Source organism: Talpa europaea (assembly GCF_964194135.1).
Source record: "Talpa europaea genome assembly, chromosome: 6".
In the NCBI taxonomy this organism is placed as follows: Eukaryota; Metazoa; Chordata; class Mammalia; order Eulipotyphla; family Talpidae; genus Talpa; species Talpa europaea.
In genome coordinates this window covers 74,642,405-74,657,805 of record NC_140072.1, presented here as the reverse complement: position 1 = coordinate 74,657,805, position 15,401 = coordinate 74,642,405, and the positions used below count along the sequence as shown (strand labels likewise).

The following is a 15,401-nucleotide window of genomic DNA, read 5'->3' as shown; positions in this document are numbered from 1 at the left end:
CACTCTCCTGCTTTTGTAGCTTCAATTCCACAGTTTCTAGTTTCATTCTTTTGTGTGTGACTGTTCACATTTATTGAAGAGATTTTTTTCTCCATTGTATACTCTTGACTCCTTTGTTGTAAATTAGCTGTCTATGTAAGTGTGGATTTATGTGTAGTCTCACATTTCTATTTTATTGATCTTTGTCTATTTCTATTCCAATTCCATACTGTTGTGATTACTATTAGCTTTTTATTATAGTTTGAAGACCCAAAGTGTTCTTTTTGTTAAGATTGCTTTAACAATTGTGGATCTTTTGTGATTCCATACAAATTTCAATAATGTTAACTATTTTTTTGTAGAATGCCATTGAAATGTTGATAGGGATTTCACTGACTCTATATATTACTTTGGGTAATAAAATAATAATAATAATAAATAATAATTCTTTGAACCCATGAGCGGGGAATATCTTTCCATTTCCTGTGTCTTCTGCTTCTTTTAACAATGCCTTATAGTTTTTACTGTGTAGGTTTTCCACCATCTTTGTTAGGTTTATTCTAAGTGTTTATTTCTTTTTGATGTGATTGCAAATGATATTGTTTCCTTGATTTCTATAGACCAGTATCTTTGATGAACACAGTCCTTTCTCTTTTATCATTGCTTGCATATAGGAACACAACAGATATTTATATAATTTTGTAGTTTTTCACATCACTCTACCGATTTATTGTTTCTAATAGTTTTTTAGTGGAGTCTTTACAGTTCTCTATGTATATTATCACGTCCTCTGCGTATATTATCATGTCCTCTGCAATTGCCTTTAAATGTTTGTTGAAAAACAGCAGACTGTGTATAACTACAGACTCAAAGATCACAGTCCTAGGCATCCTCTTATCCAATGTCTGAGATGATTGTTTTCTCTATTTTGGGGTTTCTCTAGTCTTTAAGGCAGGGGTTTAAAGTTTGCTCCTCTTACTCCATCTTGACCAGAAGCAGAAATTCCCTGTACTGTAACCCTTAAGATTCTTTCTTTTTTTTAAAAAAAAGATTTATTTATACAAGAACCGGGATATAGGCCAGATGTGCAGGAGAGTGAGAGGATTCACCAGAGACAGATTGAGGAACAGAACAGGCAGACTGACGAAATATACTGATGAGGGGAGCAGTGGGTGAGAAAGGAGAGGTCTGCTTGCCATGTGGGTTGCTCTGAGGCCAGTGAGGATGGAACCAGCACTGCAGAGGCTGCAGACAGCTTCACAGCGCTGTGCTTAACCTGCTGTGCCACCAGGGAGGCCTAAGATTATTTCTTATTGATATTCATCATGTCTTTAGCATTGTCCCATTAAAAACAATACTGAAATAAACAATCTTGTTTATGTCCCTTTGTGTCTACTTGTTAGTATTTTTGTACAACAGATCACTAGGACTGGAATTGCAAAGCCGGAGCGCAAACATTTTGTAACCCATGACTATAGCCAAAAGACTGTCAGAGGTTGTGCTCCCTGGAGGGGGTTGCCAGTGAGGATAGACAGCCCCAAGGAAAATGCTAAAAGTGGGGTGGAGCAACTGATAAGTAATATAAGTGACTGCAGAAAGGGGGCAGGCAGTTTTCCTAATTTAGCATTCGTGGTTGGCCCATTTGGGTGCAGATCTTCCAGAAGGCTGTTGTGGCCTGGTGCAGAAGACGCAGACCTGGAGCCAGACATCTCATTGAGCTGTGGCCTGGTGAAGAAGGGGAAGATATCAGTGTCTTGCTGAGAAGTGTGTGTGGCTACTTGTGGGGTCCTTGGGCCACTATTGTTTTGAGTGTCTCTTGTCTGGTGGTGTTCTCGGGCATCCCAGGAACTCATGGAGTATCTCCTGTTGCGTCTTTTTGTGGCAGCCTCTGCCGCTGAACACATGTGAACTTACTGGAAAAAGGGAGGCTTTTACTCAGACCCAGAGTTAGAGTAAATAAGACCCCCTTCCCCTGTGCACTGTACTGGATAGTCAATGACGGGTAAGATCGGGGGCAGACTAAAAAAGGCACTGGCTAGCCACATGTCTGTGACTCCTGACGACCTAAGACAGGCGCAGTCCCCTCAGCATATGCCTGCAAGCTCGAGCTAGGCATCGAGGCCGCAGTAAAAAGCCCCTCCATTGCTTGAGAACATGGCTGCTGCAGAACGTCATCAAGAAAACAGGCCTGCTGGACTTACCAATGGAACAGTTTAACTATTAACCAGTGGGTCATTGCTCCTGCATAGAAACACCTTAGCAACTATAACTATAATAATCTAATAACTCACTTGCTTTCTCATATCTGTGTAATCTCCTTTTTGGAAATATATGACAAAGAACATGATTTGTGTTAATATTAGCTCTTAAGTAACCATAATACTTCTCACATGAGACAATACAATAATAAATTTCTTACATGCATAAAAATTGCTGTGTGATTACCTGAAATAACATATAGACTAGAATAAATATTATCTTGTTACAAAATCTGCTAAGCTGAAACCTTGGAAATAGAACAAGAAAAACTAGCTTAAAGAATGTTGTTCCGTGTAATCATAAATAATTGTGTAGGTTTAGATTCCTGTAATCATTACCATGAGATTGTTTTTTGTACTTTACTATGCAACACTGACCACGTCTACAATGATAGATAGCATGATGTCTTATGTATTAGTAATCACCTCACGCTGAGAAAAAATTAACTTGTATGAAATTATCCATTGTTAAAAAATGTATAAAAATGTATAATGATTTGAGCACATTACATTCAGATCTTCACTCTTGAAGTGTGTCTGTCTGTCATTTATGCGCCGAATCCTTGACCATCCTGCACGAGTTTCACATCCCTGGGACAGCCTTGCCAGTCTACCGCTGCGCTGGTCCGCGGCATCTTTTGTTGTCTACATGAATAGAAACTTGGCCTACAGTCTGGTTGCTGCGTGTCCACAGTACCAGGAAGATGCCATCTTGGACACATGGCCTGTTGTTTGGGAGAGGAGCTCTGGGTCCTCAGTGGAGAAAGACGCCATTTTAACTGGTTTTGTACAGGATTGAATAACACTGGACATGGCTTTGGCTAAGTTAAAGGCCATTATTGGCCTCAGTAACTCTTTGTTTTTCCTTGGTTTGTTAAATAAATCCCTTTATGGTTATTCCCTGAGCCTGAGTAGTCTTGTAATTGTGTGTGAGGGTGAAGAACTCAGACAGTGACCAGTAAGCTATTTGGGCAGTGTCCTTAGCTGGGTTTAGTGCTCCTTGCTGCTATGTATCAATTTTAAAATTTGAACTGTGACTTGTGTGAGATTTTCACTTACTTGCAAACTGACAAGATAGTCCAGAAGACATGAGATCCCTGGATTAGATATGAGTACATAACTCACAGCAAAAGCAATAGCCAGAATGTCAGCACATAAGCACTGGTTCTTACAGCACCAAGTCCCTCAGGACTACCTGGAGGGCCAGATCAGCCTTGCACTTGCAACAGTCAAGGGTCAGGGCTCAACATTTCTTTTCAGCATAGAGCCAGCTCAGTACTGAGCAGTAAATAAGCCTGTCCTCCACCTCAGTCCCAGGGTAGTCTGGCTCTTCCCTGATCACTTACTTACCTCTATCAGTAGCTACCGAAACTACTCAACATCAGGAGATGGATGGTTAAGCCTTGCCATTCCATGCGATCAGAAAAAAAGCACAGGGATACTCAGGGTTTGTGGCTGATTGCTTTCCCAACAGTGTATAGTAACATTTCTCTCTCTTTCCTGCCTTCAATTGTGTGGGAAAGAGTTTTATGTCTGAAAGACTTCATTGCCAAATGGGATTATATCAATCTTTGTAATTTTAACCCACTTGGTGGGTGAATAATGACACCTTTTGGTGTTATTTTTCATTTCTACTGAGAGTTGATCATCTTTTCAAGTGTTTATTGGTAACTTGAGAAATTGTTTAAAACTAATGCCGCCCGTTGACATTCCTCTTTCATATTCAACTTGGAGAAAACAAATAAAGGAAGCGCTCCATTTGTCACGTGAGTCTTTGTGAGTTTTGGACATTTCACCTACTCTGCTGTCTACTTATCTTGAACTGAATGACTGTGTTATTTCCTTTCTGTTTGTGTTGAGTAGACACAAACTGTAGTACGATGGCCTTTTCTTTTCGACCGTTTGTTTGTTTCTGGGTTCCAAAATGAACCCGCCGTCAGGCACAGGCACATTTCCTTTTTCTTATGCGTAAGCCATTGGCCTCTCTCAGGAGGAAGTACAATTCAAACAACGCCACTCCTCACAGTCCCCTTAACTACACGGTCTGTAACGCAATTCAAATGAGTCTTCATGCGGAGCTTTCCTTTTCTGTGGCCCCAAAGTTCCTAGACCTTAGTTCTTATTTGTGGACAAAGGCGGTGTGTCTCGTTCTAGAAACGAATTGTAGCGTCAGATCATCAGCAACCACTCTTAGTGTTATGACCAGCACTGATATGTTTGAGGAAGTGCTAATGTCTTCTCACTGGAAGGTCTAGTGCCAATTTCTTTGGGATCCCGAATCGCCGAGGCTTGTGCCAACCACACACGCTGATTTTAGAGTACACGTTGAAAATTAAAAAAACAAAAATATTGAATTACTAATTCCCAGGTGTCTGATCCTCGCGCTTTCCAGCAGGTGTTCCCTCACCTGCCTCCACCCGCCCCGCGGCTCCGCCCGCGCCGTGACCCCCACCCCGCAGAGGCGTCAGGCCCGCCCGGGGCCGGGTCTGGAGCCTATCGCGGCCCGCGCGCCCGCCCCGGGCCTTGCGGAGCCAATGGGCGCGGGTCGCTCCCGCCCCGCCCGCCCCGGGCGCGGAGTCGGCGCCGGGAGCGGGCGGCCCCCAGGCTGTGGGCGCTCGCGGCGCGGGGCAGGGAGGCGGCCGGGCCATGGCGTCCCCAGCGGCCGGCGCGGTGGTGATCGTTGGCAGGTAAACGGCCCGAGTCGCCGCGCGCCTGACGCCGGGAGGTGCCGGGCCGCCGTGGCCCGCGCGGGGCCTGCGCGTCGCGGCCGCGGGGGGGGGCGCCGGGGCCTGTCCCCGCGCGAGGTGGACGCGGCGTGGGGGCGCCCGCCTCCCGCCCTCGGGGCTCCCGGCGGGAGCCCCAGACCCCCGGCCCGGGAGGAGCGTCCGGGCGGCCGCGTCACTCCCGGCCGCCGAGAGCTGTTTCCTTTCACTTGGTGCGCGGGAGCCGTCGGCGCGGGGGCGCTGGCAGCGCCGCGCGCGATCGCCCGCCCGTCCGCCAGCAACTACCGACGGGCGTGGGAGCCAGTGCCTTTAACCAAATAAAGTCTGGGACCGATTCTCCATAACCGTTTTCTTATCCACTGCTTTGTAGGGACCAGATAACTGAGATTAAGCCGTTTGCCTCCGGACGCGGTCTGGGACGCGCCGAGCCCGAGGGCCGACGCTCGCCCTCGGACGAGGCTGCCTGCGGGGCTGGGGGTGCGCTGCGGGCTGGTCCTGGGCGTGCAGCTCCCGGGAACCGGCGCCCAGCGACACAGGGACGCTCCCGTCTCGTGCGGAAGGCGCTATTTGCAGAAGAGAGCTCTGGATACGGTTGCCAGCCAGGGAGTGTTAGTTTAACGGCCTATCTCCATCCAAAGTTTTGTGGTTTGTACTTCCACACACACCCACGTTTAAAACTCTTGCTGTTTTCATTTTTTTAGGAAAGGCATTTATGTGTGCCTTATCATGGGTAAGTTGCAGAGTTGTTAATACCTGATGTTGATAGAAACACCTTTTTTGAGGGGATGGGTGAAGCAGCGATGTACCCCATCATGTCACTGAGGTGTTGGCCCTGCCAGAGAACAATTCTAAGTGCCAGGGTTTTTCCCTTAGAACTCTGTTGCTTCGAGCAACACCACACTAATAAAGACACGGGAGTCATGGAGCAGGCTGCCCAAGGCAAGATGCTTCTGAGAGCAAGATCCTGGACAATTTTATTGATAGAGTAATCGTAGAGCATCATAGCATTGTGCGTTTGGAGGACAAGGAGAAAGGATGGGTGAAACTCAGGAATGGCATCTAGGGCTTGGGGGGACATGAGTCTGCTGACCATGTTATCAGCTTGATGACCAAGTGTTGTAATCGAAACTGGACCCCAGACCCCAGGCCATAGTCCTAATCTTAGCAACAAGGCATTCCACTGATTCGCTTCTGGGGTCCCTTGTCATATATATCGGTCCTCCTCCCCCCGGGCGTTCCTGGTCATACCTCTTGGTGCATACTCTTCCCAGAGTGATCAAGCTTTCTGCTCTTGATTGTTATGAAAGGCACCTTGCAAGGTTTGGCTCATATGACTGTGACTGGACAGTTCTGACCTTTGCATAGGAATGCAGAACTGCAGGTGACCATACTGGTGGCTGAGCAGGCTGCTTAAGTCTAGCAGCTGCTTAAGTCTAGCAGACCCAGAGAACTCAATGAAGGAAAGACTGAGGATGCTTTTTGTCAACATTCTTTTGCTCACAGAGCAGTGGAATGAATTGTTCCCTTGTCCCTTCTAGGTACTCGACTGCTTAGTGAAAGAATATTTAAAAAAAAATCACAATTGTGTACTTTGCACTAACTATTATGCTGGTCTTGCAGTTTAGTTTTCAGGGTCAAGGACTGGAGTAGTGTTCTGCCTGCACCTCATAAATGATAAGTGAAGTTTGTATCAAGGAACTGCTGTGAGGGATGGGGGGAGGGTGGTAGTGTCATTTGTTTCAGATTCCTCGAGCAAGGTTGCTGGGGAATTAGGTGGGCAAACTTTATTTACAGAAATTAGCACAGGATAGAAGTCCTGTCTATCCCCACACCTTCAGCACCCCAACAAACATCACTTCTGCTTCTAGTATAGTGCTTTTCGCTCCTCTCCTTCTCCCCTCCCTCCTTTCTTCCCTCTCACATGCTCTCTCCTGGCCCCCTTGGTGATTCCAATGAACATCCACTAAAAAAAGAGGGGGGGGGGTGCTGGGGAATGTAAATTATTGGTAATTTGCTAAAACCTGGTTGAGTTTCATTTTTTTTATTCCAACAGACCAAAATACACATTTCAATTTCAGGAATAAAAAAAGCCCAATAAGGACATTGTTCTTGTCAATTTCCAGATTCCCTCTTAATAATACTTGCTAGAAAGTCTCTAATCTGTTTTCTTTGATCTTGTCATAAAGGCCACTCTTCCTCAGGGCCACTTAGCTTTCCTTGTGAGCATCCAGTGTGAGTACCTTCAGAATAGTAGGCTTGGGTGAGTATGGGTATGTTTTTGAAGAATTAAGAAAGGAGAGAAAATCCTGGGTCTGAAGGAACAGAAAGACAGGGAAAAATTTGGTAATGACAATTTAAAAAAAATGGGAGTAGAAGTAGGTATCCCCAAGATGTTTGAGTGATGTTCTCAGTATTTCTTTTGTGAGCCTTACATATCTACTACAGAGGAACTTACCTCTGAAACAATGTGTTTCTGGTTAACTGAATTCCACATTCTTTTGTATACTGCATTCTGTTTACCCAAATTTGAGGCCTTGAGCTTGTTTTAAAATAAGGAGCTGAAGGTATTCCACCCCGTCTAAGGAAGCCCAAAGTTGTCTTATTACTGGTGTCTCATGTGGCCTCTCTCTCCTGTCCCCCTTTTCTTTGCATATTCCTTCAGGATTGAGTTTAGGGGCCATCTCCTCCAGAAATTTTGCTTCTGGCACCTCCCCTCAGGATAGAAATTGTGTCATCATAGATTCAATGGCCATCCTGCCTAGTAGACAGCTGTTTAAGAGTTTTTATTAGAGATTGCATTTAGTCGAAATTGCAATGTGAAGGGCTTGCTAGGATGTTGCTTTATAGCAAATAATGCATCAACATTCATTTTCTTCAATTTTAAAATTTGACTTTGTGTTGACTATGTACATTTTGTAGGAATTTTCCTAGACCTGATTTTTTTTCCTTGTGTTTCCTTAGATGTTTTCCTATTTTTGCATAGAAACACACAGACATAATCATAGACACACAGGCATATATACAGATGCACAGAACAGACTCACTCAAACATTAAATGTGCCCTTCCTAGGAAATACTTAATAGCTGTTATTGGCAAATATTCCATAGCCAACTTAGATAAAGAGTATAGGAACAATTTTACTTCAATTTTTGCCTAGCAAGTAACTATAGAATAGAAAGATAATTTTAAAAGTATCTAGAGTGGACTTATTCAAAGCTAAGTTTTAGTGATAAACCAGAATTGAGTCAGTTTTACTGCTTAACTTTTCTGCTGCTTTGCCATTGTATAAATGAATAAATGTTCATTTGCAGTAGTCTTTTCAAGTACCTACTGAAATTTATGAATTTAGAACCTTGAAGTCAAAATGATAAGGACCTGTTCTTTTGTCCGTGGGTATCTAGGGATTCAGAAAAAATAAGATGTCAAGGCTCTAAGGACAGGAAGCTAATTGTATTGGGGCCCATGGTAAAGTAAATGCTGACAATAAGAAAGCTGACTGGAGCTGAGACACTGAACTTTCATTCTGGGGCTGTACAATCTGATCTTTTACAATATTAGTGGGCTCCATAGGGCTCCTGTCTGCTGCTGGCTCACCTTTCCTGTTTCCCTTGCTTCTTAATCTTGTATGTTGCTGCCAGCCCCAACACTATAATCATTCAACTTCAGTGCCTGATGATGACCCAGGGTTTCCATATTTTATATCAATTTTCAGGAGAGGAAATGTGATTGACTCAACTCCTCTAACATAGAGTGCTGGTAAGCCCACTGATTGGCTGCTACAGGTCAAATGTCTGCTTTACATTCAATCACCAAGGATGTGTGTGGGAGAAGGGGTCTCTGCTGGTTGCCAGGGGCAGTTTTTCACGTGGTCCTGTGGAGGAATATGGATGATAGAGGCAATGAAATTTACTATAATAAATTTACTTTATCAACCCACTATATGGGATATAACTAATTTTTCTCCAACTTTTTATTATGAAAATTATTAAACACACAGAAAATTTGAATATATGGAAAAGATTACCCATACAATCACTTCTGTATCTGATAGTTGTTGAAAATTTGCTATATTTGCCTTATCTGTATATAATTTAATTTATTTAGGGTTTTTTATTTTTGGGGTAGTAAAAGTTCTATGAATGAATATAGGTGTGTCCATATGAAGCTAAAATAAATTCTGGTAGTAAAATTCCTAGGTCAATATTATAAAATTTACAGTTTTGAGTTAGGTTCTTGGACAGATTCCAGATACTTTACACCAGTTGATATTCCCCAGTAGGTTGTGAGTAACCATTTCCCCCTAAATTCAACCAACGCTGCGTATGGTCAGTTTTTTAAGTCTCTTCCATTTGATGTGTATTTTATTTTCTATAGTTCGCTTAAGGGAGTAGACTATATTTTCAGGTTAGTTTGTTCACATACTTTATTCAGGTTTTCTTTCCTATAAATCTTCTGGATTTATAGGAGTTTTGTATATTTGTATATTATAAATATTATTTGCTCTTGGATATTTGTCTTTTTTTGTGATAAAGTGATTAATTTATTTGGTAACCAATATTCAAGCATGAGGACCATGGTGGCTTGGAAAATTGTAAAAATGTCTCATTGAAAGGTTGGAAACTACTCTTGCAGTGTGAACACTTGCTCAAATTTATAGGTGAAGAACTCTAGCCCACTTGGAGATGTGACTTATTTCTCGATGGTCCCAGCATAGTGTTACTGACTTCACAAACAGGAATTCATCCCCTTCATTGGAAGCCAATGACAATAACCAGGGTAGGTATAGCAGAGCAAGATCCTTACTGTCCGGCTGACAGTGGAGAGAGGGAAACTGATGTTGCAGAGCACATTTTCTCCCCAGGCTTGGGTTGAAGTTATGACTTTGGGGCAGGCAATGTCTCTACGTGCTTGGTGTTCTGGGTGGGAGTAAGTTAGCAGCATTTTTCCATTACATGCCTGTACACAGTTCGCATGTCTCATTATAATGTTAAGTCTCCACCCCTTAGTGTTATAATGAAGCAAAAGTGTACCTTTAGGGTACTCATCATATTTTGAGAGCACTAATTGGGGCCAGTTATTTCTCAGTTTCAGCTGTTAGCATTCTTTTTCCTGTAAGAGAACATAATTGGGAATATGTCTTTTTTTTGACAACACTGTCCTTACTTGGGCAGCTGTAATAGTAGCGTAGTTGAAGCTATAATTAAGTCCTAATACTAAACTACTAAGGCAAAAGAATTGTTTAAGTCAATTATTTAAGTCACCACTGCTCATTAGAAAAATCATGTGAGCCAACTATGTAATTAAATTTCTAGTTGTTACCTAAAAAAGTAAAAAGAAACATGGAATTAATTATAATGATATATTTATTTAACATAATTTTCCAAAATAGTATTGTTTCAACAGATAGAATATAAAATATTATCAATAAAGTAGTTAGAATTTTTTTTTTTGGATTGTCTCAAAAATTCATTGTAGTTTATCTTTAGATTAGCCACATTTTAAGTGGGGGCACTGTGTAAGGCTCCCACACTGGACATTGTCAGTGTAAACATTGATGTAACTTTTGTTCATCAGGAAGGCAGATCTTCAGAGAGCTTCTTCCTCCCCATCTTTTGTATCTCCCCCTGCAATGCTGGCTCATTTGAGAGGTACTTACATTTATTTTCAAAAGGCAAGTCAAGTTGTGGAAGGAGCTCTACTTAATGAGATGACTCTATTATGTTCACTTTTGTGGGAAGCCTTTTCTGCAAAAGCAGCAACAGCAGTCTGGCCTTTTATAAAGAGCCCAGTGTAGGCACCTCATTCACTACTTTTGTCAGTCTGCTAGCCATTTCTGGTACCCGTGCCATGCATTTGCAATTCCTTTTCCTTTTCACTGATCCTCTCAAATTTCATTGTGTGGCAGGCAGAGGATGTAAAGGGACCTGGTAGATAGGAGGAATCTGCTGCGGAGGCCACCTTAGAGGTCAGGTGGAGCTCACATCCCTGAGGGAGAGCTGTGACAGGGCCCAGTGCTGACTGTACCAGGTGAAGGATTCTGCATGTATTGATGAGATTTGTCATCTTGTAGGGGGTTGGCATTTTCTTAAAAAACAAATTGAAAGCAAAATAATTTTCATTAAAAACTATTTAGGGGCCTCCCTGGTGGTACAGGAGTTAAAGACACAGCACTATTAAGCTAGTGCCAGCCACTGTAGCACTGAGCAGCCTGGCCAGGGAGCTAACCCACATGACATGGCAGACCTCTCCTGTCTTGCCTGCTGTTCCCCTCAGCAGTGTATTTCAGTAGATCGACTGTTCTGCTCCCTGCTCTGTCTCTGGTGAATCCTCTCACCCCCAACATCTCTGGTCTACACTCCAGCTCTTGTAAATAAATAAATCTTTTAAAAGTATTTAATGAATTACATCATACATATAACAATGTGCAGAAATTGTATTTACAGCTCAGTGATCACCACAGAGTGATACCACTATAATTCCACTGTGAAAAATGGGGGCAAGATGTATGTTAATTAATTGTTCTCTTAACTAACCACCTTACAGTTTGCAAATTGTAAGACTCATTCTAGGAGTAGTTCAAGTGTGTGTGTGTGTGTGTGTGTGTGTGTTTGAAGAAGGGAAAGAAAAAAAGTTCATACAGGGACTGTCTCTTTCAAATTCAGGCTTGTGCTCTGTAGGGTTTCTATTCTCATAGGGTCTAGAATAGCTCTGGATAATAGAACTTTCTACAAAGATGAAAATGTTCTGTAAATACAGTTGTACTGGATGGTAGCCACTGTCACATGTGGCGATTGAGTACTTGAAACGTGTCTAGTCTACTGAGGAACTGAATATTAAAATTTAATTTTAATTAATTTTTTCATTTATATCAAATACTTTATATGTTGCCATATATTTTATGCTACACATTTATATATTTATAACTATAAATTGTATATTTATATTAAAGGTAGCTGAATGTGGCTAGAGTGCACCAAAGTGGACAGTTTAGATTTAGAGCTCTGAGAGTTGATAACAAATTCGTGTGTACATAATGCATAAATTATAAAATATATTAATTGGTAACGATTTCAGTACTATAGAAGAATATGGAATAAAATCTGTGTAATCCTGTTTGTTCCCTTCTCCAGAAATGGAGTAGAGGTGATTTCAGTTGTTCTCACTGTTTTTTTCAACAAAGGGCTTCACATAAGAGTGTAACAAGATCCCTCCCAATGACCCTTATACATATTAAAGGCTTAGCTCAAGTGGGCCTTGTGCGAAAGCTTTGAAGCTTGAATAGCACTTCTGTGGCATTAGCAGGATTTTCAGGCCAATAGGTGGCATACTAAGCTCTTCCCTTTGGTTGCTTGAGTCCAAGCCTAACAGAGCTGTGGGGATTATAACTATCTCTGGTGTGTTTAGAATTTGAACTGCAAATCAGCTGAATTAGGAGAGACAGGGAAGGGAAGATGAGAGAGGAAAATACTTTTTGAAACCCCCCATGTAACTACTATTATAGCCTCCCTTCCCCACAACAGCTGATATAGTTACTATAATGAAATAACATCTTATTGGAGACAAGGTTGCCCTACTGGTTAAGTCTGCTTGCAAACTAGTAACAGCCTGTTTCTGTTTTCTGATGGCTGTCTGAGGAGCTGGGAAGCTGAGACTCCACACAGGGCTTTATTAATTAAACCTAGCAGGGAGTGTGAACATCATACTTGCATTGGTCTCTCCTCTTCCCAAGTTTCAGGGGGGCAGCATGGAGAAGAGCCAGGGCCTGAATTCTGGGCATACCCATAAGACATACAGGTGCTCGTTGAAAAGTACATCCCACAAGTCAGAGCCTGGCTGTGTCTGCCCGTCCTCATAGTCCTCTAAGTGGGGAGTATGTTGCTGCAGTGCGACCAGGATATGACAGGTGCATCACATTCTGAGAAGCTTCCTATTTAGAGAACTCTGGAGAGAAAGTTGTTGATTTGTCTTTGAATTGAATGGGTAGTAGCAGGAACAGTTTGCAGATCAGGTGCAACTTGCTTTTGATATTCCAAGTGCAATTGAAAACTCTCAAGATTGAAAGAAAAGTGGAGCAGGCTTTCCTCCTCACCAAGTTACTAAAACTTCTCTTGTCACAGACCCCACCCATTTGGTGACCGAGTGGTCATTTCTCAATTTTGACCCAGATGGCGACTCTCTTCTCTTTGAGGCTCCCTTTCATGTCCCTGTCACCCCTCATCTCGTTTTCCTTGAAGCTACTTTTTGTCTCCATATCCTCCTCCACTAAAGTTGAAGAGTCCCAAGGCTCAATTCTTTGACTTTATCAACATTTGCTTCCTTCATAATCTCGAGTTTTTAAATACCAGGTCTGCGTAGTAATCCTCAAATTAATATCCTCAGTCCAAACCTTTCCCTTTAACCTATACCAGTTAAACATCTGAGACAAACATTGTATATTGGACTGTCCCTAATCTACTCCATTGGTGGTCTTCACCATCAGAATGACATCTCTGCCCTTCTCAATAACACTTCGATCATCCTCAATGATTTTTCGTCATACCAAAGGCAACCCACTAGCAATCCTGTGGACTGTGCCTTGCAAGTATCGTGTAATTAGAACTCAACCCTACTTCTCATCATCACCTCTGCTTCTATGTAGTCCGACATATTATTCCATCATGCAGTAGCCTCCTGACTCCTAACTGGTCTTTTTACTCCCATCTTTGCCTTGCCTCTTTAGGTCTTAATAAAGCAACTAGGACTTTCCTTTTAAATCTGAAGTCAGACATGTCTTTCTGCTCTTACCTTCTATGAGCAACACATCTCAATCAGAATAAAAATGAAAATCTCCAAATGGCCTTTGAAGCACTCTGTCTACCATCTGTTTTCTCAGCCCTACCCTCCTTTCCTTCTTTCCCTTTCAGCTTCCTCAGCATTGTTCATCTGGACTGTACAACACTCAACCCAGATTTTAGCACCCGCTACTCCCTCTGCTGGGAATGTTCTCCCACATCCCCTCATGGTCAGTTCCCTTAGACCTCCTTCAATTCTTTGTTAACATGTCACCTTCCCAGTGAGCAAGTTCCTTGAATTACTTAAAATTTTCTCTGCTTCCCAGTCCCCACTCCCCTACTCACTGTCCCACTTCCCTGCTCTTTCCCCCTAATGCTTTTTACTTTTTAGTATGCGATCTAATTTACTTATTTAGTTTATATGCCTACCCAGTTTAAACTCTGTGGGACAGGCATTTCAGTTGTTTACTACTGTATACCAGTGCCTGCAACAGTTACCTGGTAGTTAGTAGGCACTCTTTAAATATTTTTTCTTTTTTTTTTTAATAGGGGTATGTTATTTATTTGTTTGTTTGTTTGTTTGCTTGTTTATACATGCACTGGGTACAGTCAGAAGCCCAGGAGGGCGAGAGAATTCACCAGAGCCAGAGCAGGGAGCAGAGCAGGCAGAAGGACCGAAGTACACTGTTGAGGGGAGCAGCGGGCGGCAGGAGAGGTCTGTGTGCCATGTGGGACCCTCCTCTGGTGGCCAGGGAGCAGCCGGAGATCGAACCGGTGCCGCAGAGGCCGCGGGCAGTTTTGCAACCCAGTGCTCAACCGCTGCGCCAACCGGGGAGGCCCTAAATATTTTTTTCAGTGAATGATTGGCCTTCATATTAACTCCGTGGAAAGAGGCTATTGACCATTATCTAGTATTTATCACCAGGTAGTGACAACTTTTTTTTGTTGTTGTTGTTGCCAGGAGCTCTATAGTGTGCCAGTAATACAAAGTTCAAGAAGATATTTCCTGGGACATGGAGCTTACCCTTTTGAGCAAGCAAACAAAACGAAGTTCATACTGCTGATAATGTTGCTTTTTAAGCTCCACTTTACACAATTCACTATGTTTTTTATCATGTACTTAGATATCCATGATTAAAGGTTGAACAGTTCACAAAATAACAAATGAGACCTAGAGATTATGGTGGAAGCATCTGGTATTTGCTTCACCTCCAGTGCCATCCACGCCCAGTGCTCATGCTCTCGCATGAAGTGGTACCAGAGGTGGAATATTTCTAGGGCTGGTTACAGAGGAAAGACTGCCTGGAGAAAGGACCTCTGGGTGGCCAGTTACCTTTTGAAATGTCCAAGAGAACAAATACACAGGTGGGGAGGTCTGGAGAGGGACCACTGGAACTGAGATTGGAACAACGTTATAATGTATTCTTCTAGGACAGTGAGTTTTTGCCCAGTGCCCTCTGATGGGGTAGGCAAGTCTTGTCTAAATCCAGAATCAGCCTTTTGCAGGATAAATTAATGTACATTAAAATATATTTTACAAAATTTGTGGTCAGATACACATAACAAAACCTGCTATCTGAATCATTTTAAGTGAACTGTTTGGTAGTGGGTTCATTTATGTTGCTGGGCAACCAATCTTCACACATTTTTCATCTTGTAAAACAAACTC

At 42.6% G+C, this 15,401-nt stretch overlaps 1 protein-coding gene across 1 annotated transcript in view; it reads left to right on the top strand.

The window, feature by feature from the left end:
- Window positions 1–4,883: 4,883 nt before the first annotated feature.
- CRYL1 (crystallin lambda 1) overlaps window positions 4,884–15,401 on the top strand; it is a gene marked incomplete at both ends in the record, with an annotated part of 178,860 nt that continues 168,342 nt past the window's right edge. The window contains one exon of the mRNA XM_084234866.1: window positions 4,884–4,924. Within this exon, the coding sequence (XP_084090992.1) occupies window positions 4,884–4,924 (41 nt within the window). The remainder of the gene's footprint in view (window positions 4,925–15,401) is intronic.